Source organism: Meles meles, chromosome 1, assembly GCF_922984935.1.
Source record: "Meles meles chromosome 1, mMelMel3.1 paternal haplotype, whole genome shotgun sequence".
In the NCBI taxonomy this organism is placed as follows: domain Eukaryota; kingdom Metazoa; phylum Chordata; class Mammalia; order Carnivora; family Mustelidae; genus Meles; species Meles meles.
In genome coordinates this window covers 203,247,464-203,271,654 of record NC_060066.1, presented here as the reverse complement: position 1 = coordinate 203,271,654, position 24,191 = coordinate 203,247,464, and the positions used below count along the sequence as shown (strand labels likewise).

The window sequence follows — 24,191 nt, the reverse complement described above, 5'->3', positions numbered from 1 at the left end:
GGGAAGGTGAACAAATGAGGTGTGAAAATGCTGGGGAAGGAGAAGGCGATGTTCCGCCTGATGCACGCCCCTCACTCCCTTCTTACGTCTGGCTCGCTGAGAATGAGGGAAAATCCACTTGTAGGAAGAATAATCATTTCCAGCCTGGGGCAAATCTCCGAAAGGGTTTCGTTCTGAACCCAGACTGTTATTTTAGCTTCCAGTTAGTAGTAATTAAGTGTGCCTACACATTCCAGAAAGAGGAGAGAGGGAGATCAATGATAATTAAACCTCTTCTGTATTTGGCCTCGGATCTCTCCTCGAGTGGCCTGCTGTCAGACACTCATTCCAAAGCCTCCATCGACACAACGCCTACCAGCACCATCTGTAATATCAATTCTGGTCCTGGCGTGAAGGGTTCAATTACACACGAGGTAACAGGCCCCCCAGGACCCGGGAGTCTGGAGTTTTACAAGCGTGGTCCCTCCCCGTTCTCCCGCACACCACACATCCAGAATCCGGTCGGTGACCATTTGCAAAGGGGAGGGCGCAGGGACAGCCCTTCACAGGCCTCTCAAAGGCAGGCTCTGTGCCTGTTGTGATTGACAGGGTCTGTAATGAACCTTAATTGTGAGCGCAACAGGCCCAGGAAGGCAGCAGCAGATGTGGCAACGCAGCAACCGCAAACCGCCTGACTAATGAACAACAAGTGTCCCGCCTGATGAAGGCCACTGACCCAAAAAAGGAGGGTGGAATCAATCTTCACCCCTGCACCTTCTTCTAGAGCGCTGACTCCTTAATGCAAGCAACGGGAAGCCTCGGCTAGAAGGCACCTGCCTCCACCCTCTTCACAGAAAGAGACCAGGCAACGGGCAACGGCGCTACTTGGCGGCGGCATGCGGACCTGGGGGGCACGTGATCCCCACCACAGCCGCCTCCACCAGCATTTCTCTCTAACAATGGAAGGCTACAACAAGCCCTCCTCTCAACAAGGGAAGGGGAAAGCTCCACTCTGCAAAGACTGAATGACCTCTTGCAGGTGCTAATGACTGTGACGGTATCTGCTGGGGACCTGCAGCGACAAGGCAGAAGCTATTCCTGGAAAAGTGCAGGGACAGACAGCATGGTGGGAGGAAACTGGGCACACGAGTCTGACAGACCTGGGGTTAATCCGACCCTGCTACTTAGTCATGAGCTGTGAGGCTCCGGCTGACTTACTGAGCTTCTCTGTTTCATCTGTAAGGTGGGTGTGCTTTCAAGAAACCAAGCACGCGAAGGGCCAAGAAAAAACTCTGGCAGCTCACAGTTATCAGCCAACAACCAGGCGACAGGCAGAGCTGTCCTTCATCTGTTCAATGGCCACATCAGACTTGGGGCAAGAACCCTCCTGGGACGGCTACCTCCTCTAAGCCAGGTACCATGCCAGGAGCTCTACACACACCAGGTCTAGTTTTCAAGGGCAGTGACATCAGGCCTGCCCCCGAGGTGAAGAAGCCATAGCTGAGAAGTCCCCCAGCTCAGACATCGGGAAGTCGAGGGCTCAGCTCAGCTGGGCCTTCCAGGTTGCAGATGCTCACGGGTACCGGGTCTGGCACTCCAGACCTGTCAGACTCACAGGGGCCCTAACACTTCCCAGCCAAGAACTTCGCAGGCGCTCCATCTCTAAGCATACTAAACAGGCTTCTGTAGCCTGACATACAAGAGGTATACAGGGAGGGGGGAGATCATTAAATAATCAGTCCATGTCCAGGGAAATGTGCAGGATAAATAGGCACGCTGCTGCAAGCCCGGCCGGAACACCCGCACTGTGGCTGGTGGCCCCTTGCAGGCCTACGTCTACATCAGGGCAGGAACAGGTAGGAGCAGGCGAGGGGGCCATGAGACGCCGATAGGAGAGGCTAAAGGGGGACAGCCATGGGATGGGGAGGCCCTCTGATGGGTGACCTTGGAGGAGCCGCAGATGTGGCCCTGGGGGCTGCTTCTCAAGCTGGGGAGGGGGTGCCTGGGGGTCACGCTAGCAGTTCAGAGGGGGAGATTGAAGAGATGGGGGTTCAGGCTGGGACAAGAGGGCAGCAATCCTGATGGGATGGAAGGACGTGAAGGCACAGAGAACAGGAAACTGGACCACCGAGGGGGGGCTCCTGAGGGCGTCAGGTTCCAGGTAGCCCATCCTGGATGACATCCACCTCCCTATGTGGCACCTGTGGATGGCTGAAGTGAAGGCGATGAGCTCAAATGAGCGGGGAGGCTGTGGGATCTGCCACCCACTCCTTGGACAGATCGAACTCCCCACCGGTCCCACACGCAGCCACTGTGTCTGGCTCCCGGACCGGGGCTTCCAAAGAAGGACTCTGAGCGTTGAGAATTCAGGGAGCTGAGCAGGGAGCACCGTGCCCACCAAAGCCCCCAGGGCAAGGAGGAGCAGAGAAGACTCACACAGGCCGGGAGCCCCCACTCTGCCAGGACGGGATGGGAGGCTAGACACTCCATCACCCCACTCTGTGGAATGACAGCTATCCTTCCTGGCCACGACACGGGTCTCTGACCTCCTCTGCTGGCCCAGGGGTCGAGGGCGATGGCACTGCCATGTTTTCCATCCTGTCAGAGGCATGCCACTGTCAGAGTCCACGGACGCTGGGGGAACAGTTGTCAGGAGCACTGCAGACACCTCAGTGGCGGGCCCTCTCTCCTCCTCCCTGCCAGGTTAAATACACCAAGTCCCTGCCATGGCGCATTGGGTTCTAAACCCCATCCCCCCGAGACAGTCAGGACTGGGACCGTCTGCCTGTGCAAACAGGGAAGGCTGCCAGAACCCAGGGCTTAGCAACAGGTCCTGGAAAGCCCGCGAAGGTACTAAAGGAGCCAGCCAGCACTGATTAAGCACCTGTCCGCCATGCACGTCGGAGTGTGACTTACATGCTCCAACCCTCACAAGGGCTCCAGGAACGGTGTTCCTACCCCCATCTCTTATGCTGGAGCAGACTCTGGGAGGTAAAGCGACCTGCCTGTGCTCTCAAAGCTGGAAGGTGACAGAACGGGATCCAGGTCCCAGTCAGCCTCACTCCACCCACAGAAGGGTGCTGCGGAGGCCATGGAGCCCAGCCCCGGGGGGCGTGTGCCACGGGCCCCCATCGGCTCAGCTTTCTCACATTCTTACTATATACAGCAGGTTATTCAGTCACAGAGCTGACAGCAATCAAGGCCTCTTCTGCCAGCAAAAGTAGTGACCACAACACAACGGGATCCACGGTGACGATCTTTTAGTTCTAGGCAATGGGACTCAGGTTCTGAGACTGTGACCATGTGGCCCTCACTTCAGAGAGGAGATTAAGAGACCCAGACAGACCTGCCGATCACAAAGAAGTTAAGAGCAGACCCAAGGCTACAACCCAGGGTCCCTGACTTCCGATAAGATTTGCTCGACGTACACAGTGCTTCCTTCCCACCCTCCTGTCTCCCGTGCTGCTGAAGGAGCCGCAAGCTCTCTGCGGCAGGTCTCTATCCGAAGGAGCCGCGAGCTCTCTGCGGCAGGTCTCTATCCGAAGGAGCCTGAGCTCTCTGCGGCAGGTCTCTATCCGAAGGAGCCCGAGCTCTCTGCGGTAGGTCTCTATCCGAAGGAGCCGGAGCTCTCTGCGGCAGGTCTCTATCCGAAGGAGCCGGAGCTCTCTGCGGCAGGTCTCTATCCGAAGGAGCCGGAGCTCTCTGCGGCAGGTCTCTATCTGAAGGAGCCACAGGAGTGAGTTCCTCCTATGCCACTTTACCGGTCACAAAAATTGTAAGCTTGGCCAACACCACACGTATGGCCATTGCCAAAAAGGGCCTAGAATCCAGGCCATTTGATAGGCAGGTTGCAAACCTTTCTAGGAAACCAATGTTTTCCAGAGTGGATCCCATGAGAGTGAGTCAGAGAAGTGCTGGGATCGAGGCAATGTTGTTTTTAACTGCAGGACTCCTCAGAACCTTTAATAAGACAACATGGATGGCTCCGAGATGGCAGAGCTGGCCATGTTTCCCCCACTGTTCAGTCTTTGTTCCTCAAGAGGCTCAACCAAGGTGAGCTGCCCAATTTCATGACAGGCAGGCAGCAGGCAGGCTGCATCCAAGAAGAAATTCAACCCATCCACTGAGCAGAAAGCCGGGTCATCCGTGAAGGCCTTTTCACTTTTCCAGCCATCCTATCCTGTTTCATTTTGTACTCCTCAGGAGGACAGAGAGGATGTGTATGAGACATCTGAACGGCTCCCTCTGTGACTCACCTGTCTGGGCACCTGGCTCTCTGTCCTAACAAAGTATTCCCACTTTTCTTTTTAATGGAGATGTCCACACACAGTGGCTGGGAATCCTGGAGTCAGACTGCCTGGGTCCAAAGCTTGGCTCCACCACAGCCACCTGGTGACCTTGGCTAAGAAGCCCGGGCCCCTGCTGCTGCTTCTGTCTGGTGGGAACAACAGTGACAGCCTCAGAAGAAGGCGCTTTCTCGAGATTTAGGGAGAAAGGTTCTTTGTCATAAGTGGCAAATATTTTTTCAGAGTTTTTTCTCAGCCCTTTCATTTAATTTTATCCCAGCTTTTAAGTTAAAACTCTCAGTGGTCATAAGCCATCCTTTTGGCGTCAGTCTCAGGAACAAGGCCTCCTCCACCTCAGCACCGGCCACCGTTGAGGCTTTCCCTCTGCTTCTGGCCTATGAGCTTCCTGTCAGTTCCTGAGCGGGATGAGCGGGATGAGCGCCTGTCGGATAAGAGATACTCCGCTTATCTGCCTCCCACGTTTCTAGCTGTTTCAGAAATCCGATTTGTTTCTTCCCAGTGAAACGTGAATGTCACTTAAAATCCATCCTAAGTGCCTAAGGGGACGGGGGCCCGGTGCTGAGTGGGCTGACCCCACTCACTTCTGCTCTCGGGTCTGAGCTCCGCGGTGGCTGTCACATACGGCCCGCCTGCTGCCCGGGGACCCCACGCCCAGCTGCTCCCACTGTCGTCCTGCTGCCACCAACGGGACCTTGTCCTCCCACCCCAGGTGCCTCATATGTTCCAAGTGCCTTCTGCCGGGCTGTGCGCTGGTTCTGGTGCGTTTGATTTCAAGGCGGCCCCTTCCTGACCCATCCCTTTAGCTCTTGTGGTGCAAGAACTTGCTTTTCCTAAAATGTCTAGATTTGCTTTATTAACTGAAAAAAGAAAGAGTGGCCAACAACCTGTGTTTGGACAGAATGCTGGTTTTTTTTTTTTTCCCAAAGAGCACCTCTGCCCAAACGCACACACAGGGCATAGTGGGAGCGTGTGCGTGTGTGCTGGGGGACAGTTACTGACGGCTTCACCCCCGCACCACTAATCCCACTGAGTCCACTGCTCCCAGCAGCCAGGCCAAGCAGAAACTGGGTCACTCCGATGGAGCTTTGAACCAGAAGAGGCAGGAAGAGAAGTTGAGGAGGCTTTTCTCCCGATGCACTTTCAGGTTCTGTGGCCCCCAGCCCGCCCTTGTCACGGATTCCTCTTACACCTTCACCTGAAGAGAACGTTTTAGCAGGACACCAAGAAATGACACACTATCACGCTTTCACCTTGAACACTGCAATCCAGTGGGCAACACGCTGAACCCACGGCTGGACCCGACTGGCTCCTAGGTCCCGCATCCGGTATGGGACATCCTTGTCATCCTCGGCTATGAAAGGGGACTTGCCCGCTCACCTTACAGAGTGGCTGAGAGGCTTAAACCAGATGCCGATCAAATGTGTAATAATGTGGCCCGAATACATCAGTGCCTTGACACTGGGTGGCTCTCCGTGAAAGCTATTTTTCCGTGTCATTCACTGAAAAATGACTTTAGGAAGAATGAGAAGAGAAGAGAGTCAAATTACAAATCTGAGGCCAAACACAACATCTCTATTAGAACTTCAGCATTTCCTCTGAAAAACAACAGACGTGAACCGGGTGGTTGACATCAACGGTGACAGCAGACGGCTTTCCAATAACCTAGTCCTGGAGCATCTCGAGCCCCTGGCCATAATGAGGCATCTCCGTTACTGCCCCAGCGCTGCTCAGGACCAGCGGACACGTCATTCTGGTCTCCTGGAAACAGTCCTGGCTCCCCAGCGGAACACATGCGCACAAAGGAAAGCAAATGGCCCCTGTACTTTTCTCCTTCATTCACTTGGCTTCAAGTTTTAACTGTCTGGGCTGCTGGCGCAGGAGGCAATCCATCTCATTCTTAATTGGATCAAATGAGGGCCCATTCTTCTGCATAGAAGAGAGCTCATGAGAATTTCAAATCACAGGTCAGGGGAGGGCACCCCAAGGAGCCCCATTGCCCTTCCGAGCCAATCATGCCATCCTATCCCTGTTTACAACGGCTGCCTAGCTGTCACCCTGACGGAAATCAGAGGCCGCGCCATCAGATGGCAGGGTCCTCGCCTCTGCAACAGGCTGGGGTCATGGGAGGCCATCTCACTCCAGAGAGGCAGCCCTGGGCAGGGAACAGGGGGGGCCAGTTCAGCACCTCGGTCCAGGGGCTGCTTTTCCCCCTCCCTTGCTTTTAGTCCCCACAGCTGCAGTCCATTCAAAGAGCAAAAACGCTTGCATGAGAAGTCTCACCACAACTTTCCAAGGAAAGGAGTTCATTAAAATACTGCTGGGGGCCCTTGGCTAGGACGCTTTCCCCTTGTAAAACGGGAACCGCAGCTCGGTGTCGCCTGCAGGGAAGCACAGGATAAGCTCAGAAACATCAGTGCAACAGAGACTGCGCAGGGACTTTTCTCATAATTACCGATTATTCAATCCATTCCCCAGCTCCTGCTCCAGAGACAATATCCGGCCTGGGAGAGAAAACTTCCCAGCAAACCCTGGGTGGACCCGAGGACAAACGGGAAAATGGAAGCTGGAAGCCGAGTCCTCCCCACCCCGACATAAACCTGTAGGGAAACCCCCCTCGGCAGCAGCGAATGGGGTCTGGCAGAGGGCGCCCAACCCACCGCGCACCAGACCCACACGCGTCCGTGGTGTGGTCAGTGGGGGACCCCTGGCCCACAGCTCAGCTGGTCGGTGCCCAGCAGGGGGAAGGCGATGCCGGGCTGGGAGGCCCACTCACCAAGTCCCGGGCGGGAAAAGGCCAACTTCCCTGAGCCCCAACTCGACTCAAGGCTTCAGTGTAGAAAGCATTCTTTTTATATTAAGATGTCTTACATGTGGGCATGTTACGGACTGGAATGTAATTATTTGAAGAGAAGAAACACAAAATTCTCTACTCCAGGCAGCCACTTTGGGATTTGCCCCCCAAACTCCAAAGAAGCATATTTGCTCAGCTGTCAGGAATGTTCTGGGGGAAGAACGTGAGGAACAGAGGGAGAGGCCAGGTCAGAGGTGGCCAGCAGAGTCAGGGGACAGGGCAGACACTCACTGCTGGTTGGGCACAGCCACTGAAGAGCCTAGCCTGGGCCACCTTCAGTCAAAAGTAAAGACAAACAAACATGCCGGCTGAGCATCTGCTTGGGAGACACAGAGTGCCAAGCTGGCCGCAGCCAAGTCTTCCTTCTTCCGGAAGTCTTCCCTAAATTCTCCGCTAAATGCCAGTTCAGTGGAGCCAGACCTCCCATCCCACATCGCCAGCACCTGGAAGAGTATTCGACCAACAGTGGAGGTGAAGTTCTCGTAGAGTAACTGTTGACAGCCCTCCTCAGAGCTGATGAACCGATGAAGGCCAGTGGGCTGAGAACCCAGCCAAGGTCATTCTCATCAGTTTTAGGATCCTGGCATTTTCTCCTGTGGAAGCACAGCCAAGGAATAAGGGATTTCTTCCCAGCGCTGAGCACAGTGGCTGACTCAGAGGGGGTGCTCAGGAAATGTGGGCTTGAATCCACTAACTTTTCACCCACTTAAGCTAAGACCCCTTTAGAAAGGAGAAGACCTTTTAAAGGTCGCCTCTGAAAAAAGGAGGAAAAAAAATGGGTGTGAGACCACTCTTAAATGGTGAAGAGAAGCGGCAAGTTAGGCAGGAAGAAAACACAAGCCGCCTCCTCGGTGCTGAGCGCAGATAAACTGGGTCATCTTGGCCTGCAGGACCCTGGTCCCCACGCCCAGGACGTCTTCAGCACCTGGGGATAGAGCTGAGCTTGGTGCTCCACTCCACACAGCTACTAATGGGAGAATAATTTCCAGAACTTGTTGGTTCCACCTTAAAGAATGGAAATTGAGTAACAACGCTTAGCAGGAATCAGACAGATAACAACATTAATGAACCATTAAATATTCGCCTTCAGCAATCACAAACGTGTGGAGACCGGCTTCCCCTGCTGCTTCACGGAGCGCAGGTTCCTGGAGACTTAAAACTCATCTGGCCGGCCCCCGGGGTCCAAGTACACCCCATGCACCCAACCTTGTGACAGGTCAGGCCTGAAGAATCGCAAAGAGGTGGACGATTTCCGCACACCATTCAAAATACAGGTCCTGCCGAGGCCGCCGGGGCCAAACCCCGCACCCAGCTGGCCCTTTCTATCTCTGGAGGGCGATTCTAGCTGTCACAAAGAAGGATATGCTGCCACGAAAACCACACTGTCGGCCCCAGGGTCTCCTCCTCCTCTAACCCACAGGCTGCCCAGGACGGCTCAGGGGCTTTCCCAGCTGATGCCCTCCCCCGGGCCTGAGTAGGGTCTGGGGACACCCACAAGCTGGACCTCGGGGTGGCTACAGCACAGAAGAGAGAACAAATTAAAAATGAAATGACTAACACTTGCAGGCAAAGACTCTCCTGCCTGGTTAAACAGATTTAGGGCTATTTTTGGTCTGCTCTTAAAAAGGGTAAAGGACGGATGGATCGCCTGCTGGATGCCAATTTGCAGAAACAAACTCCTTCCTCAGCTCGGGGCTCAAAATACACCCCAGCCAAGTGCAGGCTATTCCTGCCAGTGTGCAGAGTAAAGCCATAGAAGGTCAAAGTGTAGGAAGCCAAGGGAGCATCTAAACATCATATGATTCTTGGCCCACAGGACGAGTGGGTATTTTTGAAACGGCTTAACAACGGATCTCGGCTGGCTTCACTCTAGTACAATGGGATTAATATGTACTGAAATGATGTTCTGGCCATCTGCAAAGGAAGGTCACTTCCCACCAATCCCAGCATGCACCATAATCCCAAGGCAGCAAAAGCTCTGATACTGGAAAGAAAAGAGAAGGAGAGCTCGTCCGGCGTTATAAATTGGGCTGCTTTGGCCTGGCTGCCAAGCACACACCACATTTCTCTTTCATGCGACTCTGTACCCGGACTGCTGGTGGGCCGGATCAATTCCCCTACGGTTCTCTGGCTCCAACATCTAAGCGTGGCTATTCCCTTCATGGAGAACACTGGCAAATCCTAACATTCTTGTCAGTCTTAAAATTGGAGACTTGCCTTGGAAACAACTACCTCCCCTTCATTATTTTAGGCAGGTGGGCATGGGAGGAATGACCGCAATTTGCACCGAGCAGGGCACTCGCTGCTCTGAAAACATCTGACTGATTGCAGATTACATGAAACAAAGGCCTGGACCCACTACTACTAGATGGACCCAGAACGGTCTGCGTTTTCTGCAATCACAGCTCTGGGAAGAACTAAAACTGCAAGTGAACTTCAGAGACACAGCAGTACACTCAGCATGGACCAACTCTTAAAAGAACGACAAAATTCTGCAAACCCAGTTCAAAGTTAAAAACAACCCCCCCCACCCCACCCGGGTATCATTCCCAAGGCAAAGAGAAGAAATATAGCAGCAGCGAAAGGAAAACATTCAAAGAAGTCATTTCTAGGACTAGTCACAGGACCTTGTACAAAACCAGGCCAGATGCCCCTCACACACTACGGTGCAGAGCAGGGACCCTGAAGCAAGGCCATTAATCAAAAAGTGGCTTTTGAAGCATGTCAGTATAGTTTTAATGAGGTGTGCTTTACCAGATCCTAATTCAGCGAAAAGCCACGCTCCATTTCTAGTCTGACATTCATCATACTTCAAATTAAAAAATTAAGGAGAACACCGATTCCCCAGCCCATTCTGGATGACGGGAATCTACCAGGGCCTCCACACAACCTCTCCTACCCCCCCACAGAGCGATGGACAAGGGTGACCTGCTAATCCCATCCGGGCCACTCTACAGAGGGGACGCCTTCCAGGTCTCTAGCGCCGCGGCGGTTGTTCTTAATTACAGGAACTCTAAATTATTCTCCATGAAACAGATGTTTTAATATTTTAGATTACTAGTGAATTATTTAATACTGTGCTCCCTATCAGTTCAGACAGACACATCAGAAGACACCGCACTTCTTCTGTTGTCCCAGGGGTGAGGGATGCACACAAAGGGGCCCAGCAGCGCGACCCCTGCAGAAGGAACCGGGACTCCCTAATGCCGCCACTTCGCTTCTTGCTCGCAGTCTCAATCATGCAAAAGGGGCAGAGTGGTCCAATGTGCATTCAAGGGGGACTGTGCAAACTGGCCGGAGCACTAACACAGACCGCCGTGTCCACCGCGTCCAGCTCAGTCCTGCGCACACGGCAGGGGTCGGCGCTGCCAGCTGTCGCACCCGCAACCCAGGTCTGCCTCCATCCCCCGCTCCAGCCACATCCTGCAGAGGACAAAGTCGCCAGGGGAAAGGCGGGGCGTCCTGACAGTAACCCGTGGGAGGCCCCACAGCATATCCCCTCAGGGACAGGAACACTGTGCCACCTCGTCCAAGGTCCAAGGTGCCTCCTGCAAACTGCTTGCCGGGCCGACCCAGGGAGCACCCGGTGTGTGGCTGAGGCGCGAGACAGCTCCCAAGGGTCTCCCTCACGCACCTTCAGTGCTGCAGTTTCCCCGCCAAGCCCGAGCACCCGGGCCAGGCCCAGCAGAGACAGCCGCTGCCCGGGTTCCCGCAGAAGCAGCGCCGTGCCCGCCTCGGAGACAAGGGGCGACCAGGGGGACTGCAGAGAAAACACACTTCCACTGCCATGAGAACAGAACAGCCTGCTCAACACCAAGCAGGGTCTGCTGAGAAAAGTTCGCTCATCGTTTCTTCTGTTTGGTTGATTTCTAAAATATAGTAACTGCTCAACTGGCACACGAGGGTTAAACTCAGCCAAGGATGCTGTCTTGCTGAGTTTCAAGACAAAGAAGGCTCCGCTGCTGACCCGATTAGGGATCAGATCACGCCCTCCGCCTCTGCCCACCTTCTGCCACACAGGATCAAGCAAACGTCTCCGACCGAGAGAAACACGAAGCACTACAGCACACCCCAGGCCGCTGCCTGGCAGGGCGGGATGTCCCATCAGGCCCAGCGAGCAAACTGCGCAGCTTAGCGTGGTGCGTACCAGACTCGGGGTCTGGGGGGGCGGTGACGATAACCGCTGTCTCAAGTTCAAGCCCTCCCTCTGACCTGCGAGGACCCCTCGCAATTGTCTATGTCCTTCACCATTTCCTGGCAAAGAACACTTCCGCTAAACACCCGCACCTAACCCGCGCCGGCCCCCACTCACATGCTACCCAGAACCAGATCTGGCAATCCCACGTTTGGGCCGATGCGGAAAAACCAGGAGACCTCCGTCTCACATCCAACTCCAAACGTACGGCTTCCCAGAAAAGTCTGAAGACAAGTCCTACAGGGTCATCCTCCCACAGGGCCACGATGAGCAGCTGGATTGGAGGGGCCACTGCCCTTCCGGACGGGGCCTGCCGCCACAGCCCTTGCGTGCTGACCGCCCCTCCCTGGCTCTGGGCCCTGACCCCGGTCTGCGCACGTAGAGCCCTGTTTGCCTCGCACTTCTACCCTCTCTTCTTTCACACTCCCCTCACACGTCTCTGTCAGCCGGGCCCCATCACGTCCATAAGGCCACCTTCCTCCCTTCCATCACAAGGGCCTGCGGCTGCCTTTCTCATCAGGGCCACTGACCTCGAGAAACCTCCCCCTCCTCACTTGCGGGGTGTCACCGGCACAGGCTAGCGTTCACCCCCCATCCAGCGGCCTCCCGACGGGGACCGCGGGCGCCTGCAAGCACGTGCACGGCCGTGACGACAGGCTGCGGACTGCTGTGACGTCCTCTCTGCCATCGCTCTCAAGTCAGACGGTGGAACGAAGCATCGCTATAGCACACAGACACGTTTTAAAACCATTCCTGTAAAGACGCCTCATCGACGAGCCACGGCTGGTGGCGCATCATCGCATCCCAGGAGACGGGTGCAGCGAGCACAACAGAGGACCTGGAGCCTGGGCCAGAGCCCGAACGCACTGGCCAAATAAGCTAGTGACTCGGCTGCCCTCTTGGGGCCTGGTTTTAGTTTATGTTACTTCTTTTCAATATTTTCCATAGCCTTCTGGATTTTACTTAAATATTTTGAGGCATTTCAAATAATACCAGGTGCCAATTAAACTGAGGCATCATTTGAGACCAATCACTCTAAATTAAAAAACAGATAAATATTTTAAAAACAGATGGGATGAACTCTTTGAGAGTCGACTTTTAGGTTTTTGTACCGGCCAAAGTGGAATGGAGCCCCTGAAGTATTTATTTAACAGGGTAGATTTTGTACTGTCTTGGCTGGAGGAGCTTCCACAACAGCAAAGAAACGAAAGAAGCCGGGCACCAGGCACTTCTGAATGCCCGCTGGGTGCGTGCGGCCTCCCCCCACCCCGTGCTGAAATGCAAGCTTCTAGAACCTGAAAACATGCAGCTGGGGTGAGGGGACAGATAGCGATCAACTTCCGAGCCCCTGTCCCGGGCTTTACTAACCCAGTGGGCTCAGAGGAACAACAGCAGGGAGGCTCTCAGAACTCGGTAGTGCTTGGGAAGACTTCTTCTGGGTTTGGAACCCCGCATGGAAAAAGCAACCGATTATGAGCCACAGCCCCAACGAAACCATATGAACACAAAGCTCATACCAGGTCGATCAGGTCACTGAGGTTCTTCTCGATTTGCTGTGGAGGCAGGCGCCTCATCAAGTCCAAGGCACAGTCCAGCTGCTGGTCACTCTGTGAAAAGAGAAAACAAAAGCGTTTACATCACTTTGCCAAAAGCAGCCCTGGAATCTTTTTTTAAAAAGCACCCTTGGGACACCTGGGTGGCTCAGAGGGTTAAGCAACTGCCTTGGGCTGAGGTCATGACCTCAGGGGGGAACCTGCTTCCTCCCTCCCTTTGTCCTCCCCATCCCCCAGCTCGTGCTTGCTCTCTCTCAAATAAGTAAATAAAATCTGGGGGGGAAAAAAAAGCATCCTTGTAATTTCAGCTTGCCCAGAGCATTCTGACAGCAAGCAGGCCCGCAGTGGGCTCTCCAACACATCTCCTGGGCGGGAAGGGGGAACACAGGCTCTATGACAGCTCGATCCATCTCAAGTGGAGACGTCTGGAAGATACTTAAAGTGGGAAGTGGGGTGGAGTTCCAGCCGCATCTCAAAGCCCCCCTCGGTGCTCCTGTTTCAAGTCAATGGACTGCGGGAGATGCAAATGTGTTCTGTTACCTCCCAATTCACCCGGCAAGGGAGCATTCTCAGGTAGCAAGTCAGGCTTTCTATTTTGCTGCAACCTGGACCTACGGGGCAGGTCATGTCACCAGGCCAGGGACAAAGCCAGGCAAAGAACAAGTGGCAAGATACATGCCAAGGTTCAAGTGTTTCGGTCATTCATCTGAAGCCTGGGGCACATCCCCAGGTGCCAGGCCCTTGCCAAGGCGACTGAGACCCAGAGCACCTCCGGCCAAGAGGTGTTTCCAGCTGCAGAGCAGACCAGCGCAGCAAACTGGGGTCACTGGTGCCACAGGGGCCTAGGACGATAAAGACCACACCATGTGCTCCCAGGATTCGCCTCATGGGACATTCAGGCTGCAAATATGCACTCAGAGCCACCACGTGCCAGTCGCCATCCATGGGATCAATAACGGAGGCGGGGAGGTAGAGTGGAGCGGAGCGGGGGTAGAGTGCGAGTAAATTCAGCCAGCGGGCTGCGGCTCAGAAGCAGACCTCAGGAGGTGTGACAAGAAAAGTGAGCCAGGTGGCCCAGGCAGAGCAGGGAAGACCACGGCACACCCCCCAAGAAGAAGAGCTGAGGCCACTGGGGCAGCTGACACTGCCCATCAGAGGCAGCATCTGTGCCCAGACCAATCTCAGGACTTTTAAAAGACCTAAATCAGCACGCTAAAGAATCTTCGTGAAATACGTAAAGTAATCCTGGAAATGCCATAGCTGACTGTAACAAAATCGGACCTTCGGATCTGACCGCCGACACTCCAGGATATTAACCACAAACAGGCCGTGGGACAAGGACCCACTTTGTGTTTCACCAAAGAACTAACACATCAAGTTAACTGGAGGCTATTTCATTCCCAGGAAACTGACTGGACGTACACAGCAGGCTGTTTTTTAAAAAAGCAACAGCAGGAGCGCCTGGGTGGCTCAGTGGGTTAAAGCCTCTGTCTTCAGCTCAGGTCATGATCCCAGGGTCCTGGGATAGAGCCCCATATCCGGCTCTCTGCTCAGCAGGGAGCCTGCTTCCCTCTCTCTCTCTGCCTGCCTCTCTGCCTTCTTGTGATCTCTTCCTGTCAAATAAATAAATAAAATCTTTAAAAACAAAATAAAAAAGCAACAACAAACCTGTCCCCTGCTGAAAGTGGTTATCAGGGACCATTTACAATGGGATTCACAACAAAGTGGCTACTATCCTACAAACCACCACACACTCACTCACTCACCCCAGAATGGCACAGCACTTGTTCTGTTCAGTGCAACATTCCAGCAACCGTGAATTCCCTGCCTGCGCCATGCCTTCTATGCCAGCCGATGCCACGTGACCTGGGTCTGGCCCGCTGGCACGGGAAGCCGTTTTCACACCACTGCAAGGGTTGAGAACGCAGGTACACTGAGCTGCCTCTGGAGAGACTTATATTCAATTTCCAGTTCTGCCATTCATCAACTATAACCTTGGGCAAATTTCTTAACCTCTCCGAGCCTCTATTTATCCATAAAATGGGGACAGTATCTAGTTCCACAGGGCTGCTGCAATGATTAAATATCTGTAAAATTTTTAATATACAGTAGTTATGTGTTTGGGAGTATTTTCTGCGTATGTGTGTAAATACATACAGGTTTTAAATCTTTTAAAAACTTTTTCCAAAAAAAATATATAATTTATAACATTTACCCCACTCAACCCCACCCTGAAGTCTTCCCTGTTGCTGTGAACTGGCGAGTGGCACTCTGTGCTCAAACTCCATGAACTTGGCTGTGGACCCTCCCCACACCCCCACGCCCCTGCCGGAAGAGAAAACCCTAAATGACTCCAAACAAGTTAAGAGATACAAACTAATGGGCCAAAGACGTAAACATCCACCTCACTAAAGAAGACTTACAGATGGTAAGGAATATGAAAAGAAGCTCCACGTCATTTGCCACCAGGGAAACGCAAATTAAAGCAACAATGAGATCCCATTACACACCTATCAGAATGGCCAAAATCCAGAACTCTGATTGCTGACCAGGATGTGGAGCAGGAGCAACTGGGAACTCAGACTCACAGCGGGTGGGAATGCAAAACGGAAAGCAACCACCTCTGAAGATAGCGTGTCGGTTTCTTACAAAAACTAAACAGTCTCACCATCTGATGCAGCGACTGCACTCCCTGGTATTTACCCAAAGGAGCTGATCACTTATTTCCACACAAAAACTGGCACACAAATGTTTATAAGAGCTTTATTTACAACGCCAAGACTCGGAAGCAACCAAGATGTCCTTTGGCAGGTAAAGTGCATAAACCACCCGGGGTCCATCCAGACTCGGGACTATTCCCTGGCGCTGGGAAGAATGAAGCTACGGAACACGGACAGGCACGGAGGGACCTTCAGTGCACACGACTCAGCGGAAGGAGCTCGTCTGACAAGGTTCTGTACTGCAGGATTCCAACTGCGTGACATTTGGGAAAAGGTGAACTACGGACATGGTCAGAAGATTGGCGGTCGCCAGGGGATGAAGGGGAGGAGGGATGAACAGGCCGAGCACAGCATGGAGGATTGTTAGGACAGCGATGCCGCTCTGTGCGCTGCTCTAACGGCGGATACGCCTCATTAGGAATTTGTCCAAACCCACGGTCTGTATGACACCAGGAGCGACACCTGATGGAGACTAAGGACTGAGTGATTATGAGGTGTCAGTGTGGGGAAGGCCATGCAGGGGTGGGGGCAGGGAAGATAAGGGCATGCTCTGCACCTTCGGCTTGATTTTCCTGTGAACCAAAAACTACTCTAAAAAATCACATCTATTGAAAAAAAGATGCATATTAGTGTTTCTCAACTGGGACTGATTCTGCCTCCCCCACAAACCCCCAGGAGACACTTGGCAATGTATGGGGTATCTTCCGGTTGTCCTCACCCGGCGAGGAGGCGCTAACTGGCAGCCAGTGGGTAGGGACTGGGATGCTTCTAACTTTCTACAATGCAGAGGACAAACCCCAACAACCTGGCCCCAAATGCCACAAATGACTTAAAACACTAACTTGGGGGGCGCCTGGGTGGCTCAGTGGCTTAAGCCTCCGCCTTTGGCTCAGGTCATGGTCCTGGGGTCCTGGGATCAAGCCCTGCATTGGCCTCTCTGCTCAGTGGGGGGCCTGCTTCCCCCACCAACACCCCCCACCTGCCCCTCTGCCTACTTGTGATCTCTCTCGCTCTCTGTCAAATAAATAAAATCTTAAAAAAATAAAATAAAATAAAACACTAACTTGGGGGGTGCCTGGGTGGCTTAGTCAGTGAAGCATCCGACTCTTGATTTTAGATCATGATATCAAAGTCCTGAGATGGAGCCCCACACTGGGCTCTGTGCTCAGCAGGGAGTCTACTTGGGATTCTCTCTCCCTCTCCCCTACTCACCCATGCTCTCGCTCTTTCTAAAATACATACATACGTGCGTACATACATACGTAAAATCTAATAAGGGCGCCTGGGTGGCTCAGTTGGTTGAGCGACTGCCTTCAGCTCAGGTCATGATCCTGGGGTCTCGGGATCAAGCTCCACATCAGGCTCTCTGCTTCTCCCTCTGACCACCCCCCCCGCCATGCTCACTCTCTCAAATACATAAAATCTTAAAAAAAATCTAATAAATAAAACACTCATTTTGGGGGTGTGGGGCTGGTCCAGTCTGTGGAGCATGCAGCTCTCAATCCCGGGACTTTGGATCCGAGCCCCACACTGGGTGTAGAGATTACTTAAAAAAAAAAAAAAAAAAAAAAAAAAATCAGATCTTTTTAAAAAATATAAATAAAACAATCATTTTGGGGGACTGCAGACTCCTAGCTCTGATCAAAGCAAAAGCTCCAGAAAACCACACACGCACAGAAGCATCTTCTATATAATTCTAAGTCACAGAACACTCATAACCCCTAAAAACTTGTGGTCTTCAGAAACATTCTCAACTAGATAATAATAATCTTCCTGAGAACAAAAAACAAATTCGGATAGAAGTAAACTTAGCTACACTGAAATCTTTGCCCAGAATGCACATCAGAGCACATAGCCTAGAAATCGAGCAGTGTGTTATCCAGGAAGAGCCCGTCATAATGCGGCTGGGGAAGAGCGACACCACGTCCGGCCTTGCACGGAGCCTTGCTCACAGTCCCAAACCAGTGTGCTGCGCTCAGTCTTGCCCCCAAGGGCACCAACGGCAGTTGTTTGTCCGACTGGATCTATTCAAGAGCGGTAAAAAAACACTATTGAAAATGTTCTAACTACTATTTTGCATTAATCCCAATGAATCCTAATCGGAAATGTTTCATTATAAATTCCTAGGGTGAAGGACATCTATCATTAAAGCAGGCAATGACTAAACGCCTCCCAGAAGTGAAGCAGCGTGGTGAAGCTTAATGACAGCTCGTAAGAAGTTAGAGTGGCCCGGAGCTCTTCACCTGGGAGCATCCCACACCCCGAAGGGTCCAGACAGGGTAGGGCACTGGAGAGTGAAGAAAACACAGATCCTCTGGAACGACGGGCAACACCGGGGTGACCCCAGAGAGACAGTGATGGAGGGAGTGGGGGTGGGTGGAGTTCCCGCCCTGGTTCCTGTCCCTAACTGGCTTTCTATTTATTGTGTGGGCAGTCGTCCTGTGACTAAGGACTCTCCTCAGGATGGTTCCTTCAAACCCCGAATTGCTCCTAGATCCTTCCTTTGGACAGTGTGCTTCGCCAGATCTACCTCCCACGTCTGGTGGTTTCCAGGCTGAAGGTAAATAGGGAAAGAATGGCCCACTTCACTTCCCTCTCCAGAGTTCGCTCCCCATTCAATTAGTCATTCACTCATTATCTGAGTGCTTCCTAGGTGACAAGCACTGTTTTTGATGCTGAATGGTGAACAGAACAAAGTATCCCCGTCTTCAGGAACTTCTGCTGTGGTCAAAATTCATATGGGGGGAAATCAAGGAACAGTCTTTGTTAGGATATGAAAGACTAAGAAGGGGATGGTTACCCCACTTTAGGCTGGTGGGGCTCTAGAGATCTGGGGGGGGGGGGTGTTTAAGCATATAAACCAAGATAGGAAAAGCTCTACTTTCTGCTAGTTTTTCACAGGACTTCTAGAAAAAGCACAAACTGCTCCAATCACCCTACAACAAGTAAAACAACTGTTAATACAGACTAGAACAGAACCATTTTTCAGAATGATAAGCTGAATAAAACACTACCACTTCCAAAATCTCCTAGGGAACTCAGACACATGTCAGTGCTGTCCATCACGTGCAGGTACTAAAAACCCGGTCCTACTAAATGAAGTCAAAGGGCACAGACCAATTTGGAAATCCTCATCAAACAATTATTCAGCCCTGAGGCTGAAAGGACAGGACTTGTCCCAACCTGTGAGAAACTCAAAGTCTAATACAGTGAACACACCTACCCACAAAAAAATGAACCAAGTTACAGTGAGGAGGATATTTATGGGTGTAGGAAACCTCAAAAGATTTCTCAAGAGAAGGGTGCCTGAGCCAGCTGTCACCGGCCACGTGCACCCAGGCGTGCGTGCGTACACACACACACACACACACACCACACACACACACACACACACACACTCTCCTGCGGCTGCAGTGGGATAAACGTGCACAGTGAGGCCCACGCAGGAGGAAGGCGCGGCACTGGGAGGGGACCAGGGCCTTGTCGCCAGGGGCCCACAGTCAGGCTGGTTCCCCCCAAGATGGCTCAGAGGGCAGCAGGTTCCTGAGTGGGCTCCAGGCCCAGGCCCAAGACCTCCTCTCCTGTCTTCGGGCAGCTGGGTCTCCTTTGTAGGGAAGGCTTCTGTGCCATGTTCCCTGGCCTTGACAACTTTAAAATCTACCTTTTCAGAGAGACTGGGAGCCCCTACACGGAGGAGGAACAGGAACAGCCGTGTGTCTCAGAAGGTTACACAGATTACACTGTCCCAAAACGGCCAAAAGGAGAGCCCTCACCCAGCATGCTCCTCTGACACTCTTCCCACTGAGAGGTGGGGTCTACGTTCCCCTCCTTGGATATGGTAGAGCTCTGGCAGCTGTTTCTATCGACCGAGAATAGCAGAACTGATGATGTGTCATTTCTGAGGCCAAGCCATAAAAACCCATTCATTTCTCACCTTGCTGGCTGAACACTCGGGCTTGGGGCCCCAAGTGGCAGCCATGCTGTGAGGAAGCCCAACCGGCCCGCACAGGAAAGCCACAGGAAGGGACCATGAGACTCTCAGCCAGCCCCCCAGATGCCCCTCTTCCAGCTTCAGCTGTCTGACTGCAACAGCTTGAGACCCCAAGCCAGAACCACCACCCAAGGAAGGCCCTCTTCAATTTCTGACCCACAGAAAGCACCAGACAGAGGCTCCTGGGTGGCTCAGTGGGTTAGGGCCTCTGCCTTCGGCTCAGGTCATGATCCCAGGATCCTGGGATCGAGCCCCATATCGGACTCTCTGTTCGGCAGGGAGCCTGCTTCCTCCTCTCTCTCTGCCAGCCTCTCTGCCTACTTGTGGTCTCTGCCAATAAATAAATAAAATCTTTAAAAAAAAAGCAAGCAAGCACCGGACATAATGATTACTGTTGTTTCAAGTCACCAGGTTCGGGGGGTAGTTCTGTCAGTTGGCAATAATAACCGATACAGAAGGGTGTCACTGGTGTGGGGGGACAGTGCGGCCAGAGGGAAGGAAGGGTCAGGGCCTTTAAGAGGCAGGACAGACAGGAGGAGAGTACTTACTGGAAAGGGGAGGAAGCCCAAGAAGTTGGAGAGGGCTCTGTTTTCTAGCAGGGACCGCCTGCTAGAAGACAGCTGAAACCTCGCTGGTGTGTGTATGGTTTCCGTGTGCCCTTTTCAAAACACACTTTGTAATTTCAAAGACAGCCAGTAACTGCCCTGCATGGATTTTTGAGCACAAGTCCTGCTTGGCCTGCTCCGGCGGTGGCCGAGGCAGATGGGCACTCGATATGTAAACCACAACCTGAAGCTTCAAGGCCTTTCCAGTCTGCTCTCAAGTTCATCAAGACCTTCACTCGTTTGCATTCCCGAGAGGCTTAGCAAGTTCTTACTTCACAGACAGCACAAAGGTAAACTGTGCTGGAGCCCAGGGTGATCTCCCACAGATTTACGGAGGCTGGCGTGACCCTGGCTCGTCTTGTCTAATCTGTGACCCGACAAGTGACTCTGGAAGAGCTGAATCTGTCTTCTGCCACGTGGCTCAGGAAAGAGTTGTGCTGGGGGCGACACGGGGAGTCACCAGCCAGCGCAGCCCCCAGGCCATCTGCAGGTCGCTCTGGAAAACTGCCCATGTGGGTTAACAAAAAGAAAAGTGTTTCTTCCGCTGCCTGACTGCCCCCCACGTTGACTCTTCCAGGAGGGACGTGGCGGCGAGGGCCCTGCGCAGAGGGAGCCAGCTCGCAAGACACAGACACTAGCATTCCCTCTGGCTGACCTCTCCTTCCCACAGGCAAGCCCAGGACCCTCTGTCGAGCGAACCAAACCCACAGTGAAAGCCCACGTGGCAGATGAAGCCCCTTCCACTGTCTGGGCTCCTCCTCACAGCTGGATCCACGTCCGTTTCTAAAAACCGAGGGGGAAACCACACAACGCGAAGTAACCATCTTATAGCCAATGACTCGGAGGCAGGGCCCAGGTGACCTTGATCACTCTGGAAACTTGGTGCCTTTACAAGTCTCTGCTCTCAAACAAATCTATTAGGGTCCCAGGACAGGCCTTCCGAGCTCACCAAAGTCCAGCCCTCTCACCTTACGGATGGTTCTGAGGAAGTGTGGCAAGGTCACAAAGTCAGAACGTGAGCCGCTGTCTTCACACTGACAGGTTTCCTACCTCAATCCATTCAGTCCCTGAGCAACCGTGTGAGTGACGGGCGGGCACTGGGGACACAGCGCTGGAGTAGTCAGACGTGGTCCCTGCCCTCAAGGAGACTGAAGAAGGCCGCCAGGACAAAGCAGCAGAAAAGAAGGACGCCACCCCCCCTGCTCAACACGAGAACTGCCATCATGCCGCCCCTCCTGCGATCACGGGGGAGCGGGGAGCCCCTCCAGGGATAGCAGAGTACTGGCTCTGTTTTAATCCTGAAAGATGGGACACCTTCTAAGGTGTTCTGCAGGGTCCGTGTGCTTACAAAGAGGACAAAGCAGAGGACACAGTTACACCGTTTCTCCCTGGCAGGGGGACACCTTTAGCAATAATCATTCCTCGAACATGGCCCCACGTCAGCTTTTACATTTCTCTGCACTACACTTCCCCATCTAATACGCTGCTTCTATTCTACTATGAATGTGGAAACTGGAAATCCACTCTTGTTTTAAAAAACCGAAATCAAAACCAAATCAACTTTGATGGAAGGAGTACATCACAGGTTCTTAACTTAAAAGGGTACAGTCACTGCCCCACAGCTCGTGAGCACCTTGACAGTTTGTAGAGGGGTGTGTGTGTGTGTGTGTGTGTGTGTGTGAGTGAGAGAAGGTAGCGGTGTGTGTGTATGCGTATGTGTGAAAGCAGGGGCATGTGTGTGTATGCAGGCAGAGCTGTACATGCATGAATGGGTGTATGGGTGTGTGTGTGTGTGTGTGTACATGTGTATGCACACAGTTTTCTTAGGTTAGGGGTCCACGGGTTTTCCAAAGAAGTCCAAACTCTGAAGGCACAGAAGTGCTCTAATAACAATAAAAATTCCCATTCTTCTACTGCACCTGCAGGGTGGAGCTCCTGTCGTGGCTTAATCCCTCAGAGTCCTGCTGTTTGAGCCTGAGGACAGGCCCCCCACTGCCGCAGGAGGGGAGGGATGAGGCGCTGTGTCTGGCACCGCATGTGCGCCCCCCCCCCCCCCCCCCCCCCCCCCCCCCCGCAGCCCATCCTCCACTAAGTGCAGGGATCTTCCCGGAGGGCAAGGCACAGGGCTTATCTGCTCTGACTTTTACACAACAGTTTGTGGGGGCTCAAGGGCCCTTTCCTCCCTGATTTGTTGCTCCTTTGACACAGGTTTTCCATTTAGGCTGCCAGGAGTCTCCAGCAAGGCAGGCGGAGTGTTATTTCCGTTTCCAAGTCATGAAGCACCAACAAAGGAGGGCAGATTCCCGCAACTCCCACCCCACAGCTCCCCTCACGCCAAATGACAGGGAAGACTGGATCAAATTCCATATTCATATTCACCCCCAAAAGATCTTTCCTCTGTTATGTGCCATCCTCTCCTGGTTCGGCTTTCTTTCTGAAGCCCTCTGGACAGGACAGCTTCAAGGAGTATCTCCACCAATTCAGCTTCTCTATATTTACTGCTGTTCCCAGGCCCATCGAGGCCACTGAAAGCAAACAAGGGGGACAGCCCTCAGAGAGTCCCCAGATGACCTGGACTCCCCACCCAGCAGCGATGATCTCCAAGTGCCTCTCTCCCTCGTACATTCATTCCAGAGCGAAACTGAGCAACCCCGACGGAGGCTCTGTGTCACATGCTCCAAGGGCCACCAGCTGACGTCCCCCTTACACATCGCCCTTCAGGATAAGATCCCAAACGAATCAGCTCAGCAGGTGGAGCTATAGCCTTGCTGGAACATGGGTTAAAAGGAAAAAAAAAAGGTTTTGGATACCCACTCAGTGTTTACGGCCCAAAACCCTGTAACCGCAGAACACAGAATGGTTTCTCTGCAGGGATTGAAGTTCATCGGTAAACTTGGTGGAATGGCAAAAATTCTCAACAAGGCATCAGCCCTCGAGTCCCGAGTGTGGAGCACCTTCTGAATGGCAGAGAGGATCTGGGCTTAGCCAGGGGAGGCAGCACAGGTGCGGCCCGCAGGCGCACCACCCCACCACCCCACCCCCCCCGCGAGGCAGAAGCCTTTCTCCTCCTGCAGCTGCCCCTGCCCATACTCCAGCAAGCTATCCTAGGCACTGACCCCGGCTACTGATCCACACTCCACTCAAAGGCAGCGGCTGCGGGCTCTCGAAGACTGCCACGCACAGCAGAGGGGAGGAGCCTGCACAGGCAAACACCCCAGGTCAGATGACAACTGACGGGACCTCGTCTGCCAGATTTCTTACGCACTGCTCTTGGCCCTGCTAACTGGCCAGCTGGGGGAAGTGGAGCATTTTATCTTGGGTGTGCCTCCCTCTACCTCTCCAGATTGTTTAAGATGCAGAATCCGAGAGAAATGTTTAGCTAGAGAGCCTTAGAAACCATCTAATCAGCAACTTCTTTTAAAAGTGAGAAAGACTGAGGCCCAGTCTTAAAAAACTAATTCAGACTTATCATATAACTAAAAAGCAAATGAACCAAGACCAGAAAACAAGTCTCTTCATTATACAGTTTTGGGCTGTCTGCTTACAGTGTAATTCTAAATCAAAATTAAAGACTGGGAATAGATTCATACCCCCAAAACCACTTTTTTCAAGATTTTATTATTTGACAGAAAGAGACACAGGGAGAGAGGGAACACAAGCAGGGGGAGTGGGAGAGGGAGAAGCAGGGAGCCCTGGTGCGGGGCCTGATCCCAGGACCCTGGGATCATGACCTAAGCCGAAGGCAGACGCTTAACGACTGAGCCACCCAGGCGCCCCGAAAACCACTATTTTTAATACAATTTTGTGATATTAGAACAATGGTGTTTTGTTTATTTTTTAAAAATTTTATTTATTTGAGAGAAAGAGAGCACGCATTGTTAAGCAAGAGGGAGAAGCAGACTCCCCGCTGAGCAGACAGGCCAATGAGGGGCTTGATCCCAGGACCCTGAGACCATGACCTGATATGAAGGCAGACGCTTAAGCAACTGA

General features: G+C 52.8%; 1 protein-coding gene across 4 annotated transcripts in view; it reads right to left on the bottom strand.

The window, feature by feature from the left end:
- The window catches only part of CAPZB (capping actin protein of muscle Z-line subunit beta), a 127,654-nt gene that overhangs the window by 55,474 nt on the left and 47,989 nt on the right, over positions 1-24,191 (bottom strand). For 3 of the 4 annotated variants that reach the window (XM_045999107.1, XM_045999081.1, XM_045999086.1), the window contains exon 2: positions 12,850-12,939. In XM_045999107.1, coding sequence (XP_045855063.1) covers positions 12,850-12,939 — 90 coding nt within the window. Of the gene's footprint in view, positions 1-12,849; positions 12,940-19,581; positions 19,586-20,785; positions 20,794-24,191 lie in introns of those variants that run through there. The other variant, XM_045999096.1, reaches the window with a different exon arrangement.